The 21,471-nt window shown below is 47.5% G+C and overlaps 1 protein-coding gene across 1 annotated transcript in view; it reads right to left on the bottom strand.

Moving 5' to 3' along the window:
- Positions 1-412: 412 nt before the first annotated feature.
- RCOR1 (REST corepressor 1) overlaps positions 413-21,471 on the bottom strand; it is a 126,759-nt gene continuing 105,700 nt past the window's right edge. Inside the window, exons 7-12 of the mRNA XM_019461907.2 lie at positions 18,827-18,905; positions 15,758-15,952; positions 9,136-9,213; positions 8,581-8,638; positions 7,838-8,067; positions 413-4,515 (exon numbers count right to left, since the gene is read on the bottom strand). Coding sequence (XP_019317452.2) covers positions 4,474-4,515; positions 7,838-8,067; positions 8,581-8,638; positions 9,136-9,213; positions 15,758-15,952; positions 18,827-18,905 — 682 coding nt within the window. The 3' untranslated portion in view covers positions 413-4,473. The remainder of the gene's footprint in view (positions 4,516-7,837; positions 8,068-8,580; positions 8,639-9,135; positions 9,214-15,757; positions 15,953-18,826; positions 18,906-21,471) is intronic.

Genomic DNA, 21,471 nt, shown 5'->3' with positions numbered 1-21,471 from the left:
GAGTGGGGGAGGGGCAGAGAGCGAGGGAGACACAGAATCCGAAGCGGGGCCCCAGGCTCAGAGCCGTCAGCACAGAGCCCCACGCGGGGCTCGAACCCACCAACTGCGAGATCATGACCTGAGCCGAAGTCGGCCGCTTAACCCCACCGAGCCACCCAGGTGCCCCCAACCGCCGCCAGCTTTATGAACTCACGCACCTCAATTTGGTCCCAAGCAGAAGATCATCCTACCTTAGAAAAGAAATGCAGCTCAGGGACAGCTACAGGCTAAGAACAAGAGGCATCCCTGGCTGTGCCCACAGGGTGCCATTCTGGGGGATTTAGACACTCAGAGGCCCCAAGGCCCAGTGCAAAACCCCACCGCGTCTGAGGGCGGGGGCTCTGCTTGGGTGCAAAGTGGAGGGTGCAGAAAATGGTTTTCTTTCATATTTTATTACATCAATGGCTTGAAAATTTTTATTTAACCTCAGCAAATATTAGAAATAGAAAAATGAATTCTGCAGAATTTCACAAATAAATTTTTCAATCTCCACTAACAAATGTTATCATTCAATGGCTAAGCAATTATAATGCTATGAACATTCACCACGATGAATGTGCTGATATAGAAAACAGGCAAAAAGAGACATTAAAATATTACTTACAACAGCATTATTACAACATATTTTCTTTAAAATTCCAACGTGGATTTTATCACTTCAAAAGATATACAGCATTTCCATTATATTTGCAAACTTAACCTTATACATCTTTTAAAATCTTGAAAAATTTTTAAGCAATCTAAAAAGCACTTAGCAAAGTTGATAGGTCTACGTAATGGAATACTATCCACTCCAGTATAAACTTTAGTTTTCGGAGGTGACTGTAAACACTCATCATCACACAACATGCATAGACTACACTGACCTTCCTTCTGAATTGTAACATTGCTGCAATTGTGCTTTACTATCGTGAGGGAAGAGCTGCGGGGATCCGGGGAGTGGCAGAGAGAGGATCTGTTTCTGAGCATTGCACGAGATCACTAGGTTCAGATCAGCTAACTACCTTGAGTCCACTCGAAGCAAAGCTTCACTGGATACTGAGAGCTGGACTCCTGGGTCACTAGGCTCGGACACAGGCCGGACGAGAGAGGAAGCGAGGCTCTCGTCGGGAGTGGGCTCCGTCTTTCCTTTGCTCCGCGAAGCAGGGATCCAGTTAGTGTAATGCACTGTGTGGCTTAGTTTTGGTACGCAAGTATACCAATAGTACATCTGATATTCAGAAAGACAAAAATAGGGCGTAGTTGAAATTTAAAGTGACGAGGAGCACACTCAGAGTGGCGTGTGACGTCTGAGGGAACTTTTACACACGGGAGACGACTCCGCAATCAGCCCGTAAAACGCGGCAACGTTTGCAGTTGTGCGTCGTCATCAGAGAGGTGTGTGACTATCGAAGGGTCTCACAGGTTCCAAACTACCAAAGACCCTTCTGAGGAACTGGTGTCCTGGTGGGCACAGAAGTGCTGAGGCCACACAGTGGGTATGTGGTCAGCACGACGGAGGCCTGTACTTGCTGGGCAACAGAGCTACGTTACGGGACCGGTCACTGTTTCGGACCAGTCAGCACAATATTCAAGTAACAAGGTGTTTAAATGGATAAGCGAAAACAATTTTTTCCTAACGCCTTACACACCTACATAAAATTAAATAAAACAAACTTTTAATGCATATGCAATACAATTTATATCTTTTAGGATTTCTAAACTAAAAGTTAAACTATCATTTGCTTCAATGGTACTATATTTTGCACAATAACTTATACTTAGGAGAAATTTCCCACAAAAATATATATATAATTATGACATTCACATTGATCGTTTTTAAGAAGACAAAGCTTAAGTGAACATTGCATCCGAAGCAGCTGTCACTGTGGACCCTTACACATCCAAACACGACCTGCTATGCACCGAAGTCTTGATATGTTAAAAAGGGGGCTTCACATAAATAAGATCAATCACTCGGCTTTTAAAGCGAAGTAATTTCTTGCATTTACAACATCGTCGCAAAGACAGTATAAGTATAATGGAACAGTCTGAAGCACAACGCTACCTTAGGCATGAAACTACAAGGGGGCCAGGCAAAGACAACCACCTTTCCAATCTTTCCAACCTCAGGCGAATGAGAATGCTATGCCTCTGCTCCGTGCAGGGACCAGAACCAGGCCGCTGTGGTCCGCCAAGCCGGAGCAGCGACCCTTCGGGACGGGGGACCGCTCGGTGCCCGGCGGCACGTAAGGGCACGGGGCAAGACACACGGGGGCCCGCCACGCTTCCGAGGAAGCGCCATCGAGCCAGCGAGCACTGCCAGAAGGGACCAGCTCTCCAGGCAAACGGCTCCGGGCGTGCAGAGAGGGACAGGCCTCCGACCTACGGGCAGAATGAGACCCCTGCCGCTGCCCTGTTATGAGGAAGGAGGCCCCGAGAAGCAGCACAGAGAACCCTCGGCCTCGCTTCTCGCCCAGTGTCCCCTCGGAGCGATGTGCAAACTGCAGGCCGCCTCCTCTCCATGTTCGCCCTGCCATCTCCCAAAGCCAGAGCAGGCTCACACCCCGCGTCGTTCCTAAGTGTCACTGCGCTGCCCGCGCCAGCCTCCTCTCATGCCGTTCGCACGCTCTTACCTGACCCACGGACACCCCGGGAAGGGACAAGATGACGAAGTCAGGAGAGTCCCACTTCACTCCCCTTGAGAATGACCTTTCTCCGGATTTCTAAAAATGTACAATTCCAAAGTCTAGGTTTCTAGCTGACCCTCTTCCTAAAGAGACAGTCAGCTGGCCTTAAAAAAAAAAAAAAAAAAAAAAAAAAGGGAAAAAGCAAGGTGCTTGGGAGTCAAAACACATCAAATTTTAATTGCATATTTTAAATTCTTACGAATTCTGTTTGTGCCTTAAAGCATCTGCATTTTTTTTTCTTTTTGGTATTGAAAGCAGGAAAAGTGTTTCAATGACGCAAAACTACGGCGACAGAAAAGCTCCTTCAACATATTTAGTGCGGGCTGCACGGACCGCGGGCGGGACACAGGGGACGCGAGAGGGCAGTGTGAGGTCTGTCCCTCAGCCCTGCAGCAGGTCCACAGTCCAGTACGAGATTAAGTGATTCTGGAAATCTCAGAACATTTATGAGAAATATTTACTTGTTCCCAGTCCAACCAAAAGGCATTACAGACCACTTTTGCACACTGCTTCTTTCCGTCTTGGTCTTACTAGAGCCAACCAACGGGTCACTTCTCTGTCCTGTACTATGATAGTAAAAGAGGGAGGATGGAGCTTAGACGGTCACATCAGCACATGAAGGACAAAAGGCTGTACGGGGTGACACGGCGTACCAGCAGGATGGGGAACACACAGCGTGTGGCTCTACAAAGCCATCACCCGCCATTCTAATCCCCTTTATGGAGCTAACCTGACATTTAAAATCTGCACTCTGTCAGAATCTGCAGCAATTTCTCCCCTGTCTCCTAATCTCAGTGATGTTCTCTTTGGCAAGCAATAAACTTTAAAGAAGAAGTAAGACACTAAAACAGAAAACGGGTCGATAACGTGGTTTGCCAAAAGGAGAAGGCACCAATTCCAAATGCACGAGCACCAGGTGCAGTGGTGTGGACCGCGTCTCTTGGAGCCGGATGGCGGGGGGGGGGGGGGGGGGGGGGGGGGGGGGGGGGGCGGGGCGGGGCGGGAAAGACAGAGCGGCACCTGTCCCGGGATTCCAGTGCTGAAAGCTGAAGGCAGAAAGTGTTGAGTCCACATTCCCTCTAAGCTGATGTCCAAGGAGAGTTGCTGTGAATGAGCTTTCTACCAGCTGGGAAGGGAGAAGGGCGAGATTTGAGCCAGCTAAATTTACAAACCATAATTACACCCGATGTCTGGGGAGACGGGAGCTGTCTCGGGATGTTTGGCACGACGAAGGTTATAACGCAGTCTGCCAGCATCCTGCGATTTCCAAAGAAGCATGATATCGCTTAGTGGACGCCTCAGAAAAGAACAAGAGAAACTTTCTAAAAGGCCGACAGGTCACAGTCACTCTGAAAATTACATGATGCACGAGGTGGAACCGCAGGCCATGCAGGAGCAGAGTCGTGCCTTCCAAGTCGACTACCTGTCTGAAGCTGCTGACTGGGCAGAGCTGCCACGGGTGGGGCTCAGGAACTCCGACTGGGGAGGGGTCCCCGGGGTCACGGGAGGCGTGCGGGCCACGAGACTCCGCCAGCGCCGGGGCAGAGCGTGAGATGCGGCGGGACTCTCTGGGGAGTGGCGCCAGCGTGGAGGAACGAGCACAGGATTAAGGCAGATGCAGCACAGGACTGGAAGTGTACGCCTTTTTGGTAATAGCTGCTTGTCCACAGAGATGTGACGCAGATGGCTAGGTGATGGCGTGTGATACCTGATATCCTGGATAACACAGGCGTCCATACCAAGTGCTCAAAGCTGGCAGAGTTTCTCAGGAAGCAGATGCATATCTGACGTCTAGCACAGAAGCAGCCTGAGGAGAGGAGAAGGAAGAAGGACGGAAGCATCAGAGCGCGGGTAAACAACTCAAGCCGCTACCTCTGGCGGACCCGAGAGGGCAGGAAGGTGTGCGGCCGGCCCCGCTGTCCCGCAAACCCAGGGCCCCGCGGGCTCTCGGCACGGGGCCCGAGGAGGAGGCGGCAGGCGGCACGAGGGAGGCCTCTACAGCCAGGAGTCTCGGGCTCAAATGCTGGCTCTGCCGCTTTCTAGACGTGTATCCTTGGCGGAGGGATTGCTTTTTCAGCTTCAGCTTCCTTGTTCCCAGAATGTGCACAGTAACGACCCCCACTCCACAGGATTACGTAAAATCCCTGGGCGGACAGTAGCACTTGGGGCCGACCGCCCTGGCTGGAGGGGGTGCCGTGGCACGGGCCCCGTTCAACCAACAGCCCCTGGCCCCTGCTGGGACGCGGGGACACACGGGAGAGTGAACACACGGGAGAGTGAAGGCGGCAGGGTCCTCTATAAAAGCCTCAAAGGCATTTCTTAACTGCACTCCCAAGTGTCCCAAGATGTCCTTTTTTTACAAACGTTGAAAAATTTTTTTAGGTTTATTTATTTTGAGAGAGAGACAGAGAGAGTGAGCGGGGGGGGGGGGGGGGGGGGCGGGGAGGGGCAGAGAGTGACAAAGAACTGCAGGCAGGCTCTGCACCATCAGCACAGAGCCCAACGTGGGGCTTAAAACTCATAAACCGTGAGCTCAGGACCTGCGCCCAAACCAGGCGTCAGACGCTTCACCGACTGAGCCACCCAGGTGCCCCTTGATGTCCTACTGCTGGGGGAACCACTGGGCTATAAACCCCAATCTGAAAACAGCTGTTCCTTCAGTTGACATCATAACTGATGAGAACAGTTGGCCGGGTCAGGGGCTTTGTGTTCATTCTGTAACTGTGAGTGAGACTCTACCTCCAAGCCGGTCATGGTCCGCATCCCCTCACCCGGACACCCATCCATCCGCCCCTCGCCGGGAACGGCATCCTTGTCCACCTCGGAGAACTCGGAATCTCAAAAGCTTAAAACCCTTGGGCCGCCTGCCCTTTCTCAGCCCCGAAAGAAACGGCCTACAGCTAACAGTTACGTTACTAGAACTTCTGGCAGTTCTCAAGGCCTCCTCCCTCTTTGTGCCGCATAACACATAAAATCTGAGGGCAGAAGGGGCAGGCAGGACGCCAGCAGACATCTTTCTTAGCTGCTGGATTCCACAGGATACACAAGAATGAGGAGGCCAATTTCTGGGCACTGGCTGGACAATTAACCAGGGCTCTTACAAGTCCCCCCGGGCCCCTGGTGGACACAGAACAGTAGCTGGTCCCTACAGATTCATTTCCTTTTGCAAACTAACATATGGAGAACAGAAAAGCCGGGCGGTGGAGCGGGAAAGCGGGGTACTATAGGGGGCATAAAAGGGACCAAAAAAAAAGGAAATGAACTGTGGGGGGAGGGGGTGGAAATGGCTGAAGAGGGTGAGAATGTTTACAGACAAGATAAATGTTGTCCGCTAAGGACAAGTCAGGCGATGCCGCCAGTTTTGCGGAGAAGGCTGGGGAAACAGATGCATGGAAGATGGACCACCAAGGCAAAACAAAGGCATGCCTGTGGTGGGAGACCAGTCACGACTGGGCCAATGCTACCACAGACCGGGCAGAGAATTACCGGGCTATTTTGATGTTCGATCGACATGGTAAGTGGACCGTGAAGAATGGACTTCTGGACTTTGTCAGAAAAAAAAGTAACTGTGAGTGAATGAAGCAGACATAAGAAAAGGAAGGAAAGTATATGCACAAGAACTGAGAGCCTGTCCCGTTGGTGGCGACCCTTGGTCCCAAATTTATGACCGTATTTTTAGGCTTAACCCTGCCAACACCTGCTTTGATAAAATCTGGAGAGTTTCCTATGATTTCTGCTTCCTGGCACCAAAGCTGGAGAACATACATGGAAGAAAGCTTTCATTCCGGCAAATTCTAATGTTCCTTCCTTCATAATTCTCATCTTCTCTATCGCTTCTCGGCCTGTTGGCTAAGATCAAGTGCATAATTCTCATCTTCTCAATGCTTCCTAAATGGAGTCCAGGACTTCAGAGAGGTTGATCTGTTGCTAAAGGGGCAACAAGCACCGGGACAAACATCACTGCTGAGAGATAAAAACTTCTGCTTGTAAGCCGTTATGTTCCGGGGTCTCAGGCTGGGCCGTGCCATGGGTGTGGCTCGGGGGAACCACTCGCATTGTTAATAATGCGAATTCCGCTATAAATGTTATCAACAGTCCAAAGATTTTCTGGCACAAAGCTCTAAAGAGCCCAACACGCTGGGTGCGTCACGTTGGGCGGGGGGGGGGGGGGGTCTCCCTCGTGAGGCACTCTGTGCTCGGCTCAAGAGGGGGTCTCTGGGCTGCTTCTACAGCCAGACCCTTGGAGCAAAGGGGGGAGAACAGACAGTACTAAATAGGTCATTTCAAATCACTCCCGCATGGTTTGGGGGAGCCTCTGATGAGAAGGTTTTCCCGGAAAGCTCAACTAATCCTTAAAATTCCGTGTCTGTGAACAAACGCACACCAAAGCGACTGGCAATTAACTCTTACCTCTGCCCGGCCCCCTCCTCCTCTCTGTGGGAGTGGGGGTAAAGACGTGGCAGGGCAGGCCAGGCTGGACGGGGAAATGGCAGGTGACCCCGTCACAGGAAGCAGGGAGGCAGCAGATGGGTCCGTGCAGCCTCGGTAACCTCGTGCCTAATCTCTGCTGAGTAGGCGATGAAATCGGTATAGCTAACCTGGAGGTTGCCAGAATGTCGGCCACCAGCCTGGAAGCTCCGGCCAAACACAGGACCCAGAACGGTCTCCATCAATACTTGAACCCGTTAGCCCCGACCGCATCAAAGCCTGGACGACTCGGGACAGCAGAGACAGACGCAGGAGCTCCTGGCCGGCTAGCCAAGCCGATTCAGCAGTAAGGTCATTAACCTCCCACTGCGATGCCAACACACCTTCGACAACCACTTCCAACTTACCGTTTCAGGGCTGAGTTCTTCCAGGATCTAAGGAAACTTTGGTAAAGTGCAGTATTTTGTGGCTGGAGAAAACCAGGATGGAACTAGGAATCTGTACAGGAATTAAAATGTGAGCAATATACCTAGTGACCAAAACTAACTGTGTCAACACACATATTAAGGTTTTTATGGGGAAAAGTCAAGTCACTGACAGAGCTGAGAGCTAAAAATATTTCTCCAGCCGAGAAAGGCCATCAAAGAAGACACTGAATATGGAGCATGAATCTGGCAGAGATCCTACTGTTTCAGATTTACCTCGTCTTCCTCTTCAGGCATCTTGATAGAATTATCTGGGGACTTGATAGGTTTCTGGCTACTGGGCCCATTGGTCTCTTCTTTCCCATGTTCCGCCTCCCATTCTTGTAAAACTTCATCTATGTTGAAGCGGCGTCGATAGTTTACAAAAAAGTTTTTCACTTGTACCACTGATTTGTTCCCAATCACATCTGAGATTGCCTGAAAATCTCGGCCGTATTTCCTGATGGCTAAGGATGTAAGAGAGCACTGTTTTTCAGTACAGGATAAAAACAACTTTTAAAACCCCACACAATTGAGACTTACCCCCCTTCCTTTAGATCCAGATAAGAAAACACTTGGAGCTTTTAACTGCAGGCACGATCTTAATGTATTATACACTGGAAAAAGCAGCAACCTAGATCTGTTTCGTAGATGACTGATCCAAGAAGGCCAGTATGACCCTGTCATCCGGAAACCTGCACCTCCAGTCACGTATCCCAAGACGACTGACGTCACCCAGCCGGCACCCGGTGGACTTTGTGCATTCTTTTCCGGGTCCCCAGGACTAGAAGAGCTCCAACCGTAAAACTCTTAACATTCAGTCTGCTGCTTTCAGGATTTTATACTTTCTGACCATCCGGAACCCGACACACTCCTAAGAGCGTGTTTCAACACAAGTGGTGCCACGGGAGTGGGGTGGGGCATGACTCTTCCTAAAGGCACCTGCGGCCCCAAGCCTCTTACCAGGAGGACCCCCGTACCTTGTACTGCGAGAAGCTGCTCTTCCGTGGTCCAGCGTGCGTTACACTTCTGAGCGACCTGCACACCCAGAGGAGCCGTATGAGCATAACGCAGTTACAGGCGAGGGCATCCTCGTCAGACTTAATGAATCTTATTTTTTTTCTTACAATTTCTCAGAATACCAGAATTTCAACGTCAATTGGGTTTATAAAGATTGTGTCTACAACTTTCTTTCTATGGGATGTATGCTGGAGATACATTATAGAGATATTAAATTCTTTTTTTTTTAATGCTTATTTATTTTTGAGAGAGAGAGAGAGAGAGAGAGAGAGAGGGAGGGAGGGAGAGGGAGGGAGGGAGAGGGAGGGCGGGAAGGAGGGAGCCAGAGAATCCAAAGCAGGCTGAGCTGTCAGCAGAAAACTGGATGCGGGGCTTGAACCCATGAACCGGGAGACCATGACCTGAGCCCAAGTCCGAAGCTCAACTGACTGAGCCCCCCAGGTGCCCTAATATTAAATTCGTAAACACATGAAACTTGGGTATGACTTCTAAGGTGACGGTCAATAGAGTCCTACCTCTGGAAGCCGATACGGTTCTATTCCACCGTCAAGTTTTTCTTTAAGAGCACTGTTCGTCTGCTTAATATTCTGAATCTGGAAGAAAGGAAATTTTTAAATTTTAAAAATGAACGACTTTTGTAAAGGTAAGAAAAGAAAACAGAACTAAAAAAAAAAATAAGAGAAAAAAACCAAGAGCAAAGAAGTTCCTAATCTGTATGGTAACCAAAATTTGAGGTCGCTGTAGTATCCCTTCAGAGCATCTACCGAGATTCTTTAACGGACTTGCTTAGAGCAGCAGACGAGGGACAACGGGAAGGAGGGCATGGTGGCCAAGAGGCTCCTGCGTGCCCAGCCCTAATTCACAACTTGAGAACATGTCACCCCCCCCCCCCCCCCCCCCCCGAGCGGCGGAACCCACATCTGAAGCCTGACACACAAGACCAGGCCACGCCTGGCTTCCCGCCACGCGGACCGGGCGGAGCAGGCCGAGCGGAAGCAGCCGGGAGGCAGTGCTCTGCAGGCCGGCAGGTGCACCTCCTGGGGCCCGGCGCGGTCCGCCCAGGCACCCCCTGCGCAGGAGCCCGCAGGGCGGCCTTCTTTAACGAGGAGAAAGCAGAAAGCAGCGTGTTACCTTCCCACAGCCTGATTCTGGCCAACCGTAATTCTTCACTTTCTCACAGATTAGATCTTCTCCACGTGGCCGTGTTGATTCGACGCACCTAACCTTTCACTGCCTCTCAGCGATCGAAAGACAGACATGAACAACAGCAACCGCTGAGTCGATCCAGCGGACAACCCGCCGGACTCGCGCCCGGACTCCTGAAGGAGCCGGGCCTGGGAACGGGCTCCCTCTCAGCTCCACGTGCAGGGGCACCTCCGCGCCAAGGACCAGGGGGGCATCAACCCCAGGGTTTTTCATTTCTAAATAATCCCACGGGCAAAAGAGCAAGCAAGGGGAGGATCAGATTCATTTTCCCAAATAAAACATCAGAGACACTCCGGAACAGAAGGTGCCCTCAAAAGCAGCAACCTTATGAAGGCAAATGAAGAAAAAGCGGGACTCTGAGAGGTGGGGGATGGTGGCGAAGGACACAGCCTCCCAGACCCTTTAATAATTCTCTCCTCCTTGAACAAGCTTTTCCTACTTAGACTCAAATTTCATTTTCAAGCACTTACACTTCACAGAATTCCAATTTTGCATTTCCTTTCCTGGGTTTACTTCTTCTGAAAGGTCTAAAGGGGAGTGGAGATGTACAGGGGACTGGCGGCCCCGTGAGGAGGACCAGCACTCCAGGGACGAGGAAGTGACCCTGTCTGCCACTAGTAAGGGCCTTAAAGCCTGCCAGACACACGGCCCACGCCAAGTCAGAACACAGAGACAACTGAAAAGAAAAATAAAGGAAATGTGCATAAAACCTGCTCTATAGTAAAACCAAAACCGAAGACCCCGGTTTTCTGAAATTTGCTTTAGTTTATTTTTGAAAAGGTACAAGTCAGAAGAAAATAAACTGGTACCAGAAATTCACCCACAGTAAGTTCTTGGGAAAGTAACACCCAATTCTCAGACCAGCACCGTGTCACAGAACGCTCTCTGACGCGACGTCATGCTGAAGCCGTGCCATCTGACACGATGGCCATCGCCCGCAGGTTGCTACTAAGCACCTGATATGTGGCTTATGCAGCTAAGGAACTGAACTTCTCATTTCTTCTACTTTAATCCAAACTTAAATGTAAATAACCACACGTGTCTACCGGCTACCCCGTCCAACAGCACGGTCTTAAGACTCCTGCTCAGAGCTCTCAGGTACCAACCACCCATAAAATGCTGCAAGGGCATGTTCAAGGCTATGTTCATAATTCAAGGTTATATTCAGTCACATAAACTTGTGACAGAGTTATTAACAAATTCTCAAAAGAATCCGCTATCCAGAATACTACATGCCTCCCAGCATTCCGGTTACTAGGTCGTTCTATTCATTCTGGCTGGTTGTTTACACAGGTAAGAAATGGGGTATATATTGCATTGTGAGTAAGTAACACACATTTCCTAAGGAGACCAACCTATTCACCACATGCATTTTCTCTCTGAAATCGATAAAGAAGCAGAGATTATGTAAGTGGCTATACAGAATACCTGCAAATTCTGAACTCAAAGTTAGCTCTAAATTCTCATCAACCTTCACCTCTCTTCCTAATGCATTTTCCTTATTAGAAATACTCAAGTGTTTATGAATAAGAACAGGGTTTGGTTACCATCATGCCAGTTGGAAAGGAAGCCAGAGTGGCAACAAGCTGGATAAAAAATAGGATATAAAGGGGCGCCTGGGTGGCTCAGTCGGTTGAGCCTCTGACTTTGGCTCAGGTCATGATCTCAAGGCTTGTAAGTTCCAGCCCCACGTCCGGGTCTGTGCTGACAGCTGGGTGCCTGGAGTCTGCTTCAGATTCTGTGTCCCTCTCTCTCGGCCCCTCCCCTGCTCGTGCTCTGCCTCTCTGTCTCAAAAATAAACATTAAATTTATTTTTTTATTTTTTTAATTTATTTTTTATCTAAAAAAAATTTTTTTTAACATTTATTCATTTTTTGGGAGACAGAGAGACAGCACAAGCAGGGGAGGGGCAGAGAGAGGGGGAGACCCAGAATCCCCCCAAGCAAGCTCCAGGCTCTGAGCTGTCAGCACAGAGTCTGATGTGGGGCTTGAAGTCATGAACTGTGAGCTCATGTCCTGAGCCGTAGTCAGATGCTTAACCGACTGAGCCACCCAGGCGCCCCTAAATTTTTTTTAATAAAATTAAAAAAAAAATAAAATTTTAAAACATTAAAAAATTTTAAAGTGACCAGCATTTAAAGAAAAAAACAAAATAGCAGTCAAGTTCGCCTGGTGCCTTACCTAGCGACTTTTTTTTTCCTACTTTCCTGTGTGACCCTCTCATTCTCTACTCAGAAAGACCCAGCACAACAGGCACTGGCCGCCGGCTAATCTAAGAGCCGTCTGCCCCTAGCCCCCTTCTCGCATCTTCCACAGAGGCTGGTGGTCCTCCTCGGGGCTAGGAGGAGCCGTTTTGCAAAGCTGCAGCACGCAGGGAGGACAGGAGTTCCCGAGAAGGTAAAAGCTTTTCCTGCTGGAAGGACGGGAGGGTCGGCCCCGCCTCCGGCCCCTCTCCATCGGCCCCCAGTGCAGACGCGAAGGCCACAAAATGGCTTTGGAAGCTTCCAACGGGAGCCAACGAGCGAGATGAAAAGCAGGCACGCTAAGAATGGTGGAGGAGGAAATGCAAAAGAATCCGGGTCTGTCACCACACCGTGAACAAACGGACTAATGCCCGGAGCCACCGATGCTGGGATTTCTTGCTATTTGATAAAAATAAATCCTCAATTGTTTAAGCTGCTATCAGTCAGGTTTTCTGCTATTTTCATGTGAACCCTTCCCTGGGACACCACCACATGTGGAAGCATCCAGATAAAACGGCCATTTGTGAGTCGACAAGTGCACTCGGCAGCAACCCCGACAGGCTGTGAGGGGGGGCAGGCGACCTGTCTCCTCTGTTAGCGATGAACCGAAGCCCCTCTATTCCACATGATTCTCAGTAGCTACTTTCAAATAAAAAAGTCCTGCTCCTGATTCTGGCCGTGAAACCAAAGACAGTTCTATCTATTGTACTGCGACACCTGCGTGCAAGAAGGGCCTCATTTTCTCTGCTCAGAAGATTAACATCGACCAGTGAGCGTCAGGAGTCCGCTCGGCACAGGGGGAGACAGTCCCCTCCAGGAGGAAGGAGGACAAAGATGCGGGTGGGGGCTCCGGGCCCCGTTCAGAGAGCCCCTCCAGCACAAACAGAGCTTAAAACATTCCCTCTCTCGCTCTCTCTCTCTCTCTCTCTCTCTCTCTTGCAGCCCTCAGACAGCCTGTAAGATCAGGCAGGCAAGGATTAATCTCCTCATTTGAAAAGAGGCCCAGAAAGATTAAGTGACTCTCCCAAGATTAGGGCGCAACTGCGCCAGCAGCCAAGCCTAGGAGCCAATCCTCTGACTGCTCGGGGAACACTTGGTCCTGCTGTGAGCTGTCCCCCGCCCCGAGCTGCCAGACCAGGGCACAGACCCCTCCTCTCATCTGGGAAAGAAAGGACTGCCAGCCTCCAGTTTAACCTTCTAAGGAACCAACAAATCAACAGATCAAAAGCAGCAAAAACTACAAGTAAACCATCAGTCCACAATTTGCTTCAAATTCCAGAGACAGAAGGATGGGGGAGGGGCAGGGCACTAATGAAGGGACAAGAGTCAGCTGGCTACTCCGCTGAATTTGCAGTTTCAATGCACCGCGTAATGATGCGCCGTTCCCCATACCAGGGCAAATAATCAGAAAAGGATTATCATAAAGTAGCAAATATCCAGGGAGAACTCTGACAAAGCCCCAAACACAGAGGCGGCAGAACACGGAGAGAATGACAGATCTGTGCTGGTAGGGGAGGGATCACGTTCACGAATCACAGGGGTGGCTGTCTGGTTTAATGTTCATTCTCTATTTTGATCTAGACATTCAATACAATTCCAATAAAAATTCTAGCAGAATTATTTTTCTGGACACCAAGAAGGTGAACCTACATTTTCTATGGAAACACAAAGGGCCAGGAGAGACAATCTTGGAGGACTTACCGCCTGGCCCAGACACTCAGGTTTGTAAGGCCCCTGTAATCGAGGCAGGATGGTGCCAGTGAAGACGGACATACACACCAAAGTCACAACAGACCACACACATACAGACGCTGCACTTGAAACAAAGATGCCCATCACTGCGGTGGGAAAAGGATCGTTTTTGGTTTTGATTTTTTTCCAATAAACAGCACGGTTAACCAGATAGCCACGTGAAAAACAAAATGAATATCCACCCTATACGTAACAGCATGCACAGAAAAACATTTCCAGATAGACGGAAGATCAAAATGTAAAGGCAAACAACACTTAAGACAGCATGGGAGAGTATCTTCATACTCTTAGTAAAGGTTCTTACCAAAACTGAAAAGAGCACTAACTACAAAAGGAAAGAACGAGAAACTAGACTACCTTAAAATTAAGAACTTCTGTTCATCAAAAGGTGAGCCTCAGAATGGGAAAGGGGAAGTAATTTTGACCCACCCCCGGCGGGGGGGAGAGCGGTAATACTTTGGCAAGGCCTGACGACATTTCTGTTGTCACACCTGATGGGGCAAGGTCACAACCGCTGGCATCTAGAGGCCAGAGATGCTGCTTAACATCTCACAATGCACAGGACACTCACAACGAGGAATTCTCCGGGCCCAAATGTCAACAGTGCAACAGTTAGTGAGTAAGCCCTAATGCAGGCCAACCAAACCTCACATAAGTTGGCAGCCCACCGTGGAAAACTGCTTGGCACTATTCTAGAAAATGCTGGACACAGGCATACTCTGTAATTCCACTCTTAGGTGTACATGCAACAGAGATGCATACATAATACAGCAAGAGTCAAAGAAACATCCACGTCGGTATTAACTGGTCAACGGCCCCAAATGGGAAGCAACCCAAATGCCTAGTAATAGTACAGTGGATTAGTTTTAGGATATTTATACAACAATAAGAAAGGACGACCTGGATGGATCTCATATGTTGAACAATGCTGGGCATGAAAGAAACTACATCATATGACTTTGTTTATATAAAATCCAAAATGAATAAAAATAATGTCTGGTTTAAAACGTCAGACCAGTGGCCACCAACTGGAAGGAGGTGGGTAATGAGTGAGAAGGGCACTAGTGAAGCCTGGGAGGCAAGGCTGAGTCCCCTCGGGGCAGCAACTAAAATGGGAAATGAGGGGCAGCTGGGTGGCTCAGTCGGTTAAGCGTCGGACTTCGGCTCAGGTCATGATCTCACCGTTCATGAGTTGGAGCCCCGCGTCGGGCTCTGTGCTGACAGCTCAGAGCCTGGAGCCTGCTTCAGATTCTGTGTCTCCCTCTCTCTGCCCCTCTCCTGCTCACTCTTGTTTCCCTCTCAAAAAAATATAAGTAAATAAATAAACATAAAAAAAATTTAATAAAAGGGGAAATGAATGGGGCTTGGGAGGCTGCAGTTCATCTCTTGATCCAGATGGTGGCCGTGTGGTGGGTGTGTTCACACTATGAAAATTCACCCAGACACATATACACACTGTGTGTGTGTGTGTGTGTGTGTGTGTGTGTGTGTGTGTGTATTAAAGGTATACATATATACCTTTAGTTTCAAAGTCAATTTAAGAAACATCAATGCGGGCATGCCTGGGCGTCTCAGTCAGTTAAGGGACTTCAGCTCAGGTCACGATCTCACTGTTCCTGAGTTTAAGCCCCATGTCAGGCTCTGTGCTGACCACTCAGGGTCTGGCGCCTGATTCAGATTCTATGTCTGTCTCCCTCTCTCTCTCTGGCCCTTCCCTGCTCACTTGCTCGCTCTTTCTCTCTCTCTCAAAAATGAATAAACATTAAAAAAAATAAAAAAATTTAAAAAAGAAAGAAATATCAACGGATCAGTACCTAAGTCTTCGGTCCAGTTCCTTAGAAATAAAATGCCCTTCAGAGGCTTGTGGAAAGAGGACACTCAGGTGTGAGGAACACACAGGGACCCCTGAGCATCAGTGAGCCCCGACCCGCGGTACCTGCCGCTTGATGGAGACCAACTCCATGTCTAGCTGCCTTAGCACCGTGGTGGCCGCAGTGGCGTTGGCAGAAACAGCCTCCACGTCTTCTTGAGAAAGAAACATTCCTTTCGGAGGTTTCCTTTTTGCTCGATTTTTAGCTTGCGTACTATGTTTCTCCTTTTTGATCTGAGGAACTGTCTCCGTAGGGGGCACCTGGATGGTACACAGATTTGAAAAATGAGACTCCAAAACATGAAAATGCCAGATGAACAGTAATACACCTACTTTCCTAACATGGCTCTAAACAATCTGACAAATACCATGCCGTATCGTAATTACCATCTACAAACTAACAGGCAGTTAACAGAAACACTGGCTATTGAATGTTGGCTGAACACTTCTAAGTAGAATCCACTGCCCTCCTATATAAACACAACCTTTTTCTATCACTCTGAGCCTCTGGCAAGAAGCGTTCTGAGCTTCCTGTAGTAATACAGGAAGAAAAGAGATCTGTCTTCTCTTCTGGTGTGCTTTGTGTATGTGAATGGTGAGCTCCTTTATCCTAATAGTTCTTAGCCAAACAGATGGACTTAGGGCCACAGAAAGATAAAAGGAAAAAATGATTCAACACATATATAAAACCCATTTAAATTCTTTAACTCTATACGAAAGTTTATAAAAAATATAAACTTCCACATGTAACTATGACTGTTTTTCATATACCCTCCTTTTGGATGACACAACTTTTAGGGCGACTGTATAATTTGCTTCAAGAACATATGCTGTCATTTGATAATGCATGACTGCTGCTAATTTTTTTAAGTGCTTTCTCTAAAACTGAAACGTTTGGAAATGAAATGCAATAAAATCTTGGCAAGGAAAGGATACTGTCCTGATAACAATTTTAAGAAGTTTTTGTAACAGTTCATAATCTCATCTTGTTAGGGTATTAACATTTGCTGATGAAGCTGAGAATATGTGCAGGTTTTCTCCTTCCTATCTTAAAACACTGACATAAATCGACCCTGCAAACTACGACGGTACCAGTAAATTCTTGAACAGGTGGTAACAGACAGTACATAAAAATGTTAGTAGGCAATAAACTACATCTCGTCTGTAACAGCTCTATGCTGTTTAGCAGAGATCACCTACTGACGACGTGCCTGTTTTCACAACATTTTAGTACAGAAAGAAACTTAAGATATAAGTCATTTTTCTCTTTTAATCAGGAATCGTGCTACATAAGTAAGACTTACGGAAGTTAAATCAAGCCTTTCCCCTTTCATTGAAAACGTTCCCCTGAAGAAGCTAATAGATAATGATGTATCAAGACAAAGCTTCTTAACTGTAGGTACAATTTGATTTCCCAAAGAATCTAACTTAGCTAACCCTTAAAATGATCTTGTTATTTGGGCATTCGTATAAATCTAGCTGGAGTGCCATCCAGAAAGAATTATCAGTTTTCAGTTTGGTGATACATAGCCTACCAAATGAAGCCTTAAAAATGTAACTAGAAGACTTTGACCCAACGATTCAACTTCCAGAAATTTGTTCCAGTGGAAAAAATTAAGTGAACCAATATTTAATCATGAGACCAGCATTTCAGCATTGTTTAGAACGGCAAAAAGCATGGGGGGAAACTGATAAAAAAGCCCTAAGATTGCTTAACTGAATTATGAAAGATGTGTAGGATAAAATAACATGCTAATAACAGCTATGTACACAAAGTGTATTTGACATAAAAACATGTTCAAGAAAGACCAAATTTAAAAGGTTTCAGAAATGATATATTGAGATCCCATTTTATGTTTTTAAAAAAGCAAGTATAGAGTCATAAGTGTGTATATAGGCATATACATTTCATGGAGTCATCTGGAAAGAGTCACCAAAATGTTAGCAGTGATTAAGGGTGACAATATCATCATTTTCTTTTTCTCCTTTTTGTTTAGCTGGATCTCCTACTTTGCCTACAAAAAGCATGTATGTTTGACGCGATTTTAAAGTTTAGGTGTGCCTGGACCCTTCTGTCTTTCCATGCCGAAGAACAGCTGTTCTCCTACTTCAGAACCTTCCAAGATCGAGAACTCTTTGAGGTTTTACTGAAGCTGCAGATACAGACTCTCTTCAGAAAAGCACTTCTACGAACTTACATATAAAAGTCATAACCACGCTGGGATCCAACACTCTGGCCTGAACTGGGGCCGATGGACTAAGGGGCCCTTCCTTCCAGGGACTGTAGTGCTATCCTCCCTGCAAGGGCTCTGCCGCAGGGGATGCTGTGTTATGGGGGCTTTCCAGTCTGTGCCAAGGAGCCCCGGGTTTCCCTGGGGGGCCCTCAGGGATCCCACATAGGCCTTATTCAATTTTTATGAATGGGCAAAATAACCTAAGACTGCAACCCATTTCAAAAGGCTTAATGAGATCATTCAGACACCCCATCGTTCTCAGTGAAAAGTTCACAATAAAGAAATGTCATAAATACACACAGAAAAAGTTACATACAACTGTAGGAATTCATGGGCCTCTCGAATCTTCTGACATAATGATTTTTAAGATGTGAAAGATTAAAAATTCCCCATGTGTGAGGCTCGCTGCTGTAGGACCTACGCTGCTGTTTCTGAGTAACGGGAAAACTTGCCCTGAGTCCCTGCCAGCCCTCTGCAGTGCACTCATGGCCCAGCTCATGACCCCACTGTGCAGGCCCCTGCGCCGGCCATTGAGAGGACATCCCGAAGGCTGAGAGGAGGAACCAAGCCCTCACCTGGTCCTCTCCTCACCAGTACCACGCCCACACTCGTTAACTACTGGGCTGATGGCTTGGGAAAGAAGGCAGTGAGGACGGCTGCCCAATGAGGACAAACTCGTTATTCAGTAATGCTATCGCTTGCTTTCGGGCTTCCTTTATTCCTGTTTCTTGGCAAACAAAATTCTAAAGTCTATACAGCAAAGTTAGTATTGTTTAAAAAGTCATTATCATGATGCCTTGTACATAGCAATAAATATATTAAATAGAATAAGTAAGAGGAATGTTTTACGTATGGTACTAATAAAATTTATTTGCCTAAACGATACTAGGGAAAAAAATACCTCCTTTTTGCTTTCCTTGTTTTGATCAATCTCAATGTCAATGGGGTTATTTCCATTTGTTTCTTCCAGTTCATCCTCACTGGAAGGCAAGAACAAGTTACTGAAAGACTATTTGGTACTAATTCTATTTAATATACAAATATAAGCAATAAATTGATTTAATGACAGATTTAATACAAAATCAGTATGTTTTCAGATTGCCGAGATAAACATTTTTACAATTCAAATAAATTAAAACCAACTCCTAGTTCTCTTACTCTAAATGATTAAAACAACAACAACAACAACAACAACCACCTACTGAAATAGATTTTTAACTTCTGGATCAGGTCTAGGACACTGTTGCTTCATATTTGTAAAATGTTTCTTCTCAACTCTCAACTGAAAAGATCAAATTTAAGGCATTTATGTAACTGCCCCGTTAATCATCTTGTGGTGGGCTAGGACACAATCATTACATGTAACTGAGAAATTACTGAAAAATAAAGTCCCCATGCGCTGGGAACAAATCCCCAAAAAGTGAAACTCCACTTCAAGTCCCAAGTACACACTCATGACTCAATCCGAGCGCCAGAAGGGGGAGAGCCTTTTGGCTCTGGATAAACTGAGATTTCAAATTAGGTTAATTTTAAAAAGAACATTCACATTGACATGGTACTTCAAATGCCTTTCTTTATAGCCTTCCACGTGTTATTATTTTTTTAAAAGAGCTCCGTAGTAGAGCCTTTACTTTGAAAAGTCAGAAGACTGAGGATCACAGAAGCCGAGCACAGCCTGCCCCAGTTTCCCCCCAGTTACATCCAGTTCATCGTCCCACCGTCTCAGGATCCGGCCCAGATGGCCATGCTACCTTCCTGTGCTGAGTTCTGGCCCAGGAGAGAGAGTTCAAAAGGAGAGTGTGCCAGGGCTGAGGGACCTCTCTCGTCCCTGCTGTCACTTCCACCAATCCCTCAGGTGCTAGCGCCCGGGTCTGCACAGGTGCTCAAGGGCTCAGGCTCCCCACGGGGGGCTGGGGGGGTGGGGGAGGGTGTGGGTGGTGGTGGTGGGGGGGGGCGGTGCGGGGGACAGGTGCTCTCAGGGTTGGTGCACAGAGAAGCACCGGGGACGGGAGCCTGTGGTGAGGGCGGGGCAGTAGATGCTCTTACCGTTTCATACTCGGGGGACAACAAACCCCAACCTATTCTTTTATTTAACTCTAATTTCAGGGTTAGCAGAGTACAGCTGTCTGTAGTACAAGACTTTGTTTATAAAAAGTAAATGAGTCCTAACGTATAATGGAAATAAATATTTTTAATCAAAAGTTATTGGAACATAAAAACAAATTCATTAGCATTTGCCACTTTTCTTTGATTACTGAGAGCACTAAACCAAAAACAGACCCACTAGTATATATGCTGCAGACCACACAGCATCCAGACGTATCAAGGTCAACACTTTTACAGACTCTCACAGCTGGAGAGTGCTCAGCAGACGTTCCCACCATTGCCCCCACTTTACAGCTGGGCCCACGGATGTGAATTCTCCAGAAGTCATACTACCACTTTGTTCCCACGATATCTTATTTAAAATCATAAAATACCCTCCTGAGATGGGGCCATGGAGATCAGATAGTCTCTCTCCCTTCACTTCATTTATATTATTAGTTTAAAAAAATAACATTACAGGGGCGCCTGGGTGGTTCAGTCGGTTGAGTGTCCGACTTCGGCTCAGATCGTGATCTCGCGGTCTGTGAGTTCGAGCCCCGCGTCAGGCTCTGTGCTGACAGCTCGGAGCCTGGAACCTGCTTTGGATTCTGTGTCTCCCTCTCTCTCTGCCCCACCCCCGCTCACGACTGTCTCTGTCTCTGTCTCTCTCAAAAATAAATAAACATTAAAAAAAATTTAAAAACAACATTACAGGGGCATCTGGGTGGCTCAGTCATTTGAGCGTCAGACTTTGGCTCAGGTCATGGTCTCGCAGTTTGTGAGTTTGAGCCCCACGTCGGGCTCTCTGCTGTCAGCGCAGAGCCTGCTTCAGATCCTCTGTCCCCAACTCTCCCTGTCCCTCCCCCACTTGTTCCCTCGCTCTCTCAATAAATAAATAAATTTAAAAAAATTTAAAAACAGCATTACAGAAAACGTGGAAAACAAATTTCAAAAAGCCACGAACCTAACACAAAAACCACTATGTCCACCTGCTGCCTTCTAGACTGTGAGCAGCTTCATTTTAGAGTTGAGGAGGCGGAGGCTCGGGGAAGAGGCATGTGGCACTGACCCCGCACGGGAGTTCACACCACCTCTGGAGTGAGACTCCAACCTGCCTCTGCGCGGGAGCACAGGGCCGCCCCCTGCTCTGCGCCATCTGGTGGAAGTGTCGGCTTGGGTGTATCCTACTCACCAAGCTATCCCTAGAGCTGGTGTCCTTAGGAAGAAGAATCACAGATGTTTCCCTCCCTCGCACACACAAAATAGATGGTCAAGAAAGGGATGAGGAAAATCTAAACTGTACTGTCATCTTTTAACACACCAGACATAAAACGTGGCAAACAAATCTTGTGTAAGTATACCCAAAAAAATTCTACCTAGGCAATAATAGATTTCCTTCTTATTAAAAGGAGACACCCTTCAGCGGTATGAAAGAGTATGTGGAAAAGTTTGTTCATTTAA

Source organism: Panthera pardus, unplaced genomic scaffold (genome assembly GCF_024362965.1).
Source record: "Panthera pardus isolate Hobbes unplaced genomic scaffold, ASM2436296v1 HiC_scaffold_24, whole genome shotgun sequence".
NCBI classification, from domain to species: domain Eukaryota; kingdom Metazoa; phylum Chordata; class Mammalia; order Carnivora; family Felidae; genus Panthera; species Panthera pardus.
The sequence above is the reverse complement of the archived record's forward strand: the minus strand, read 5'-3'. Positions and strand labels throughout refer to the sequence as shown.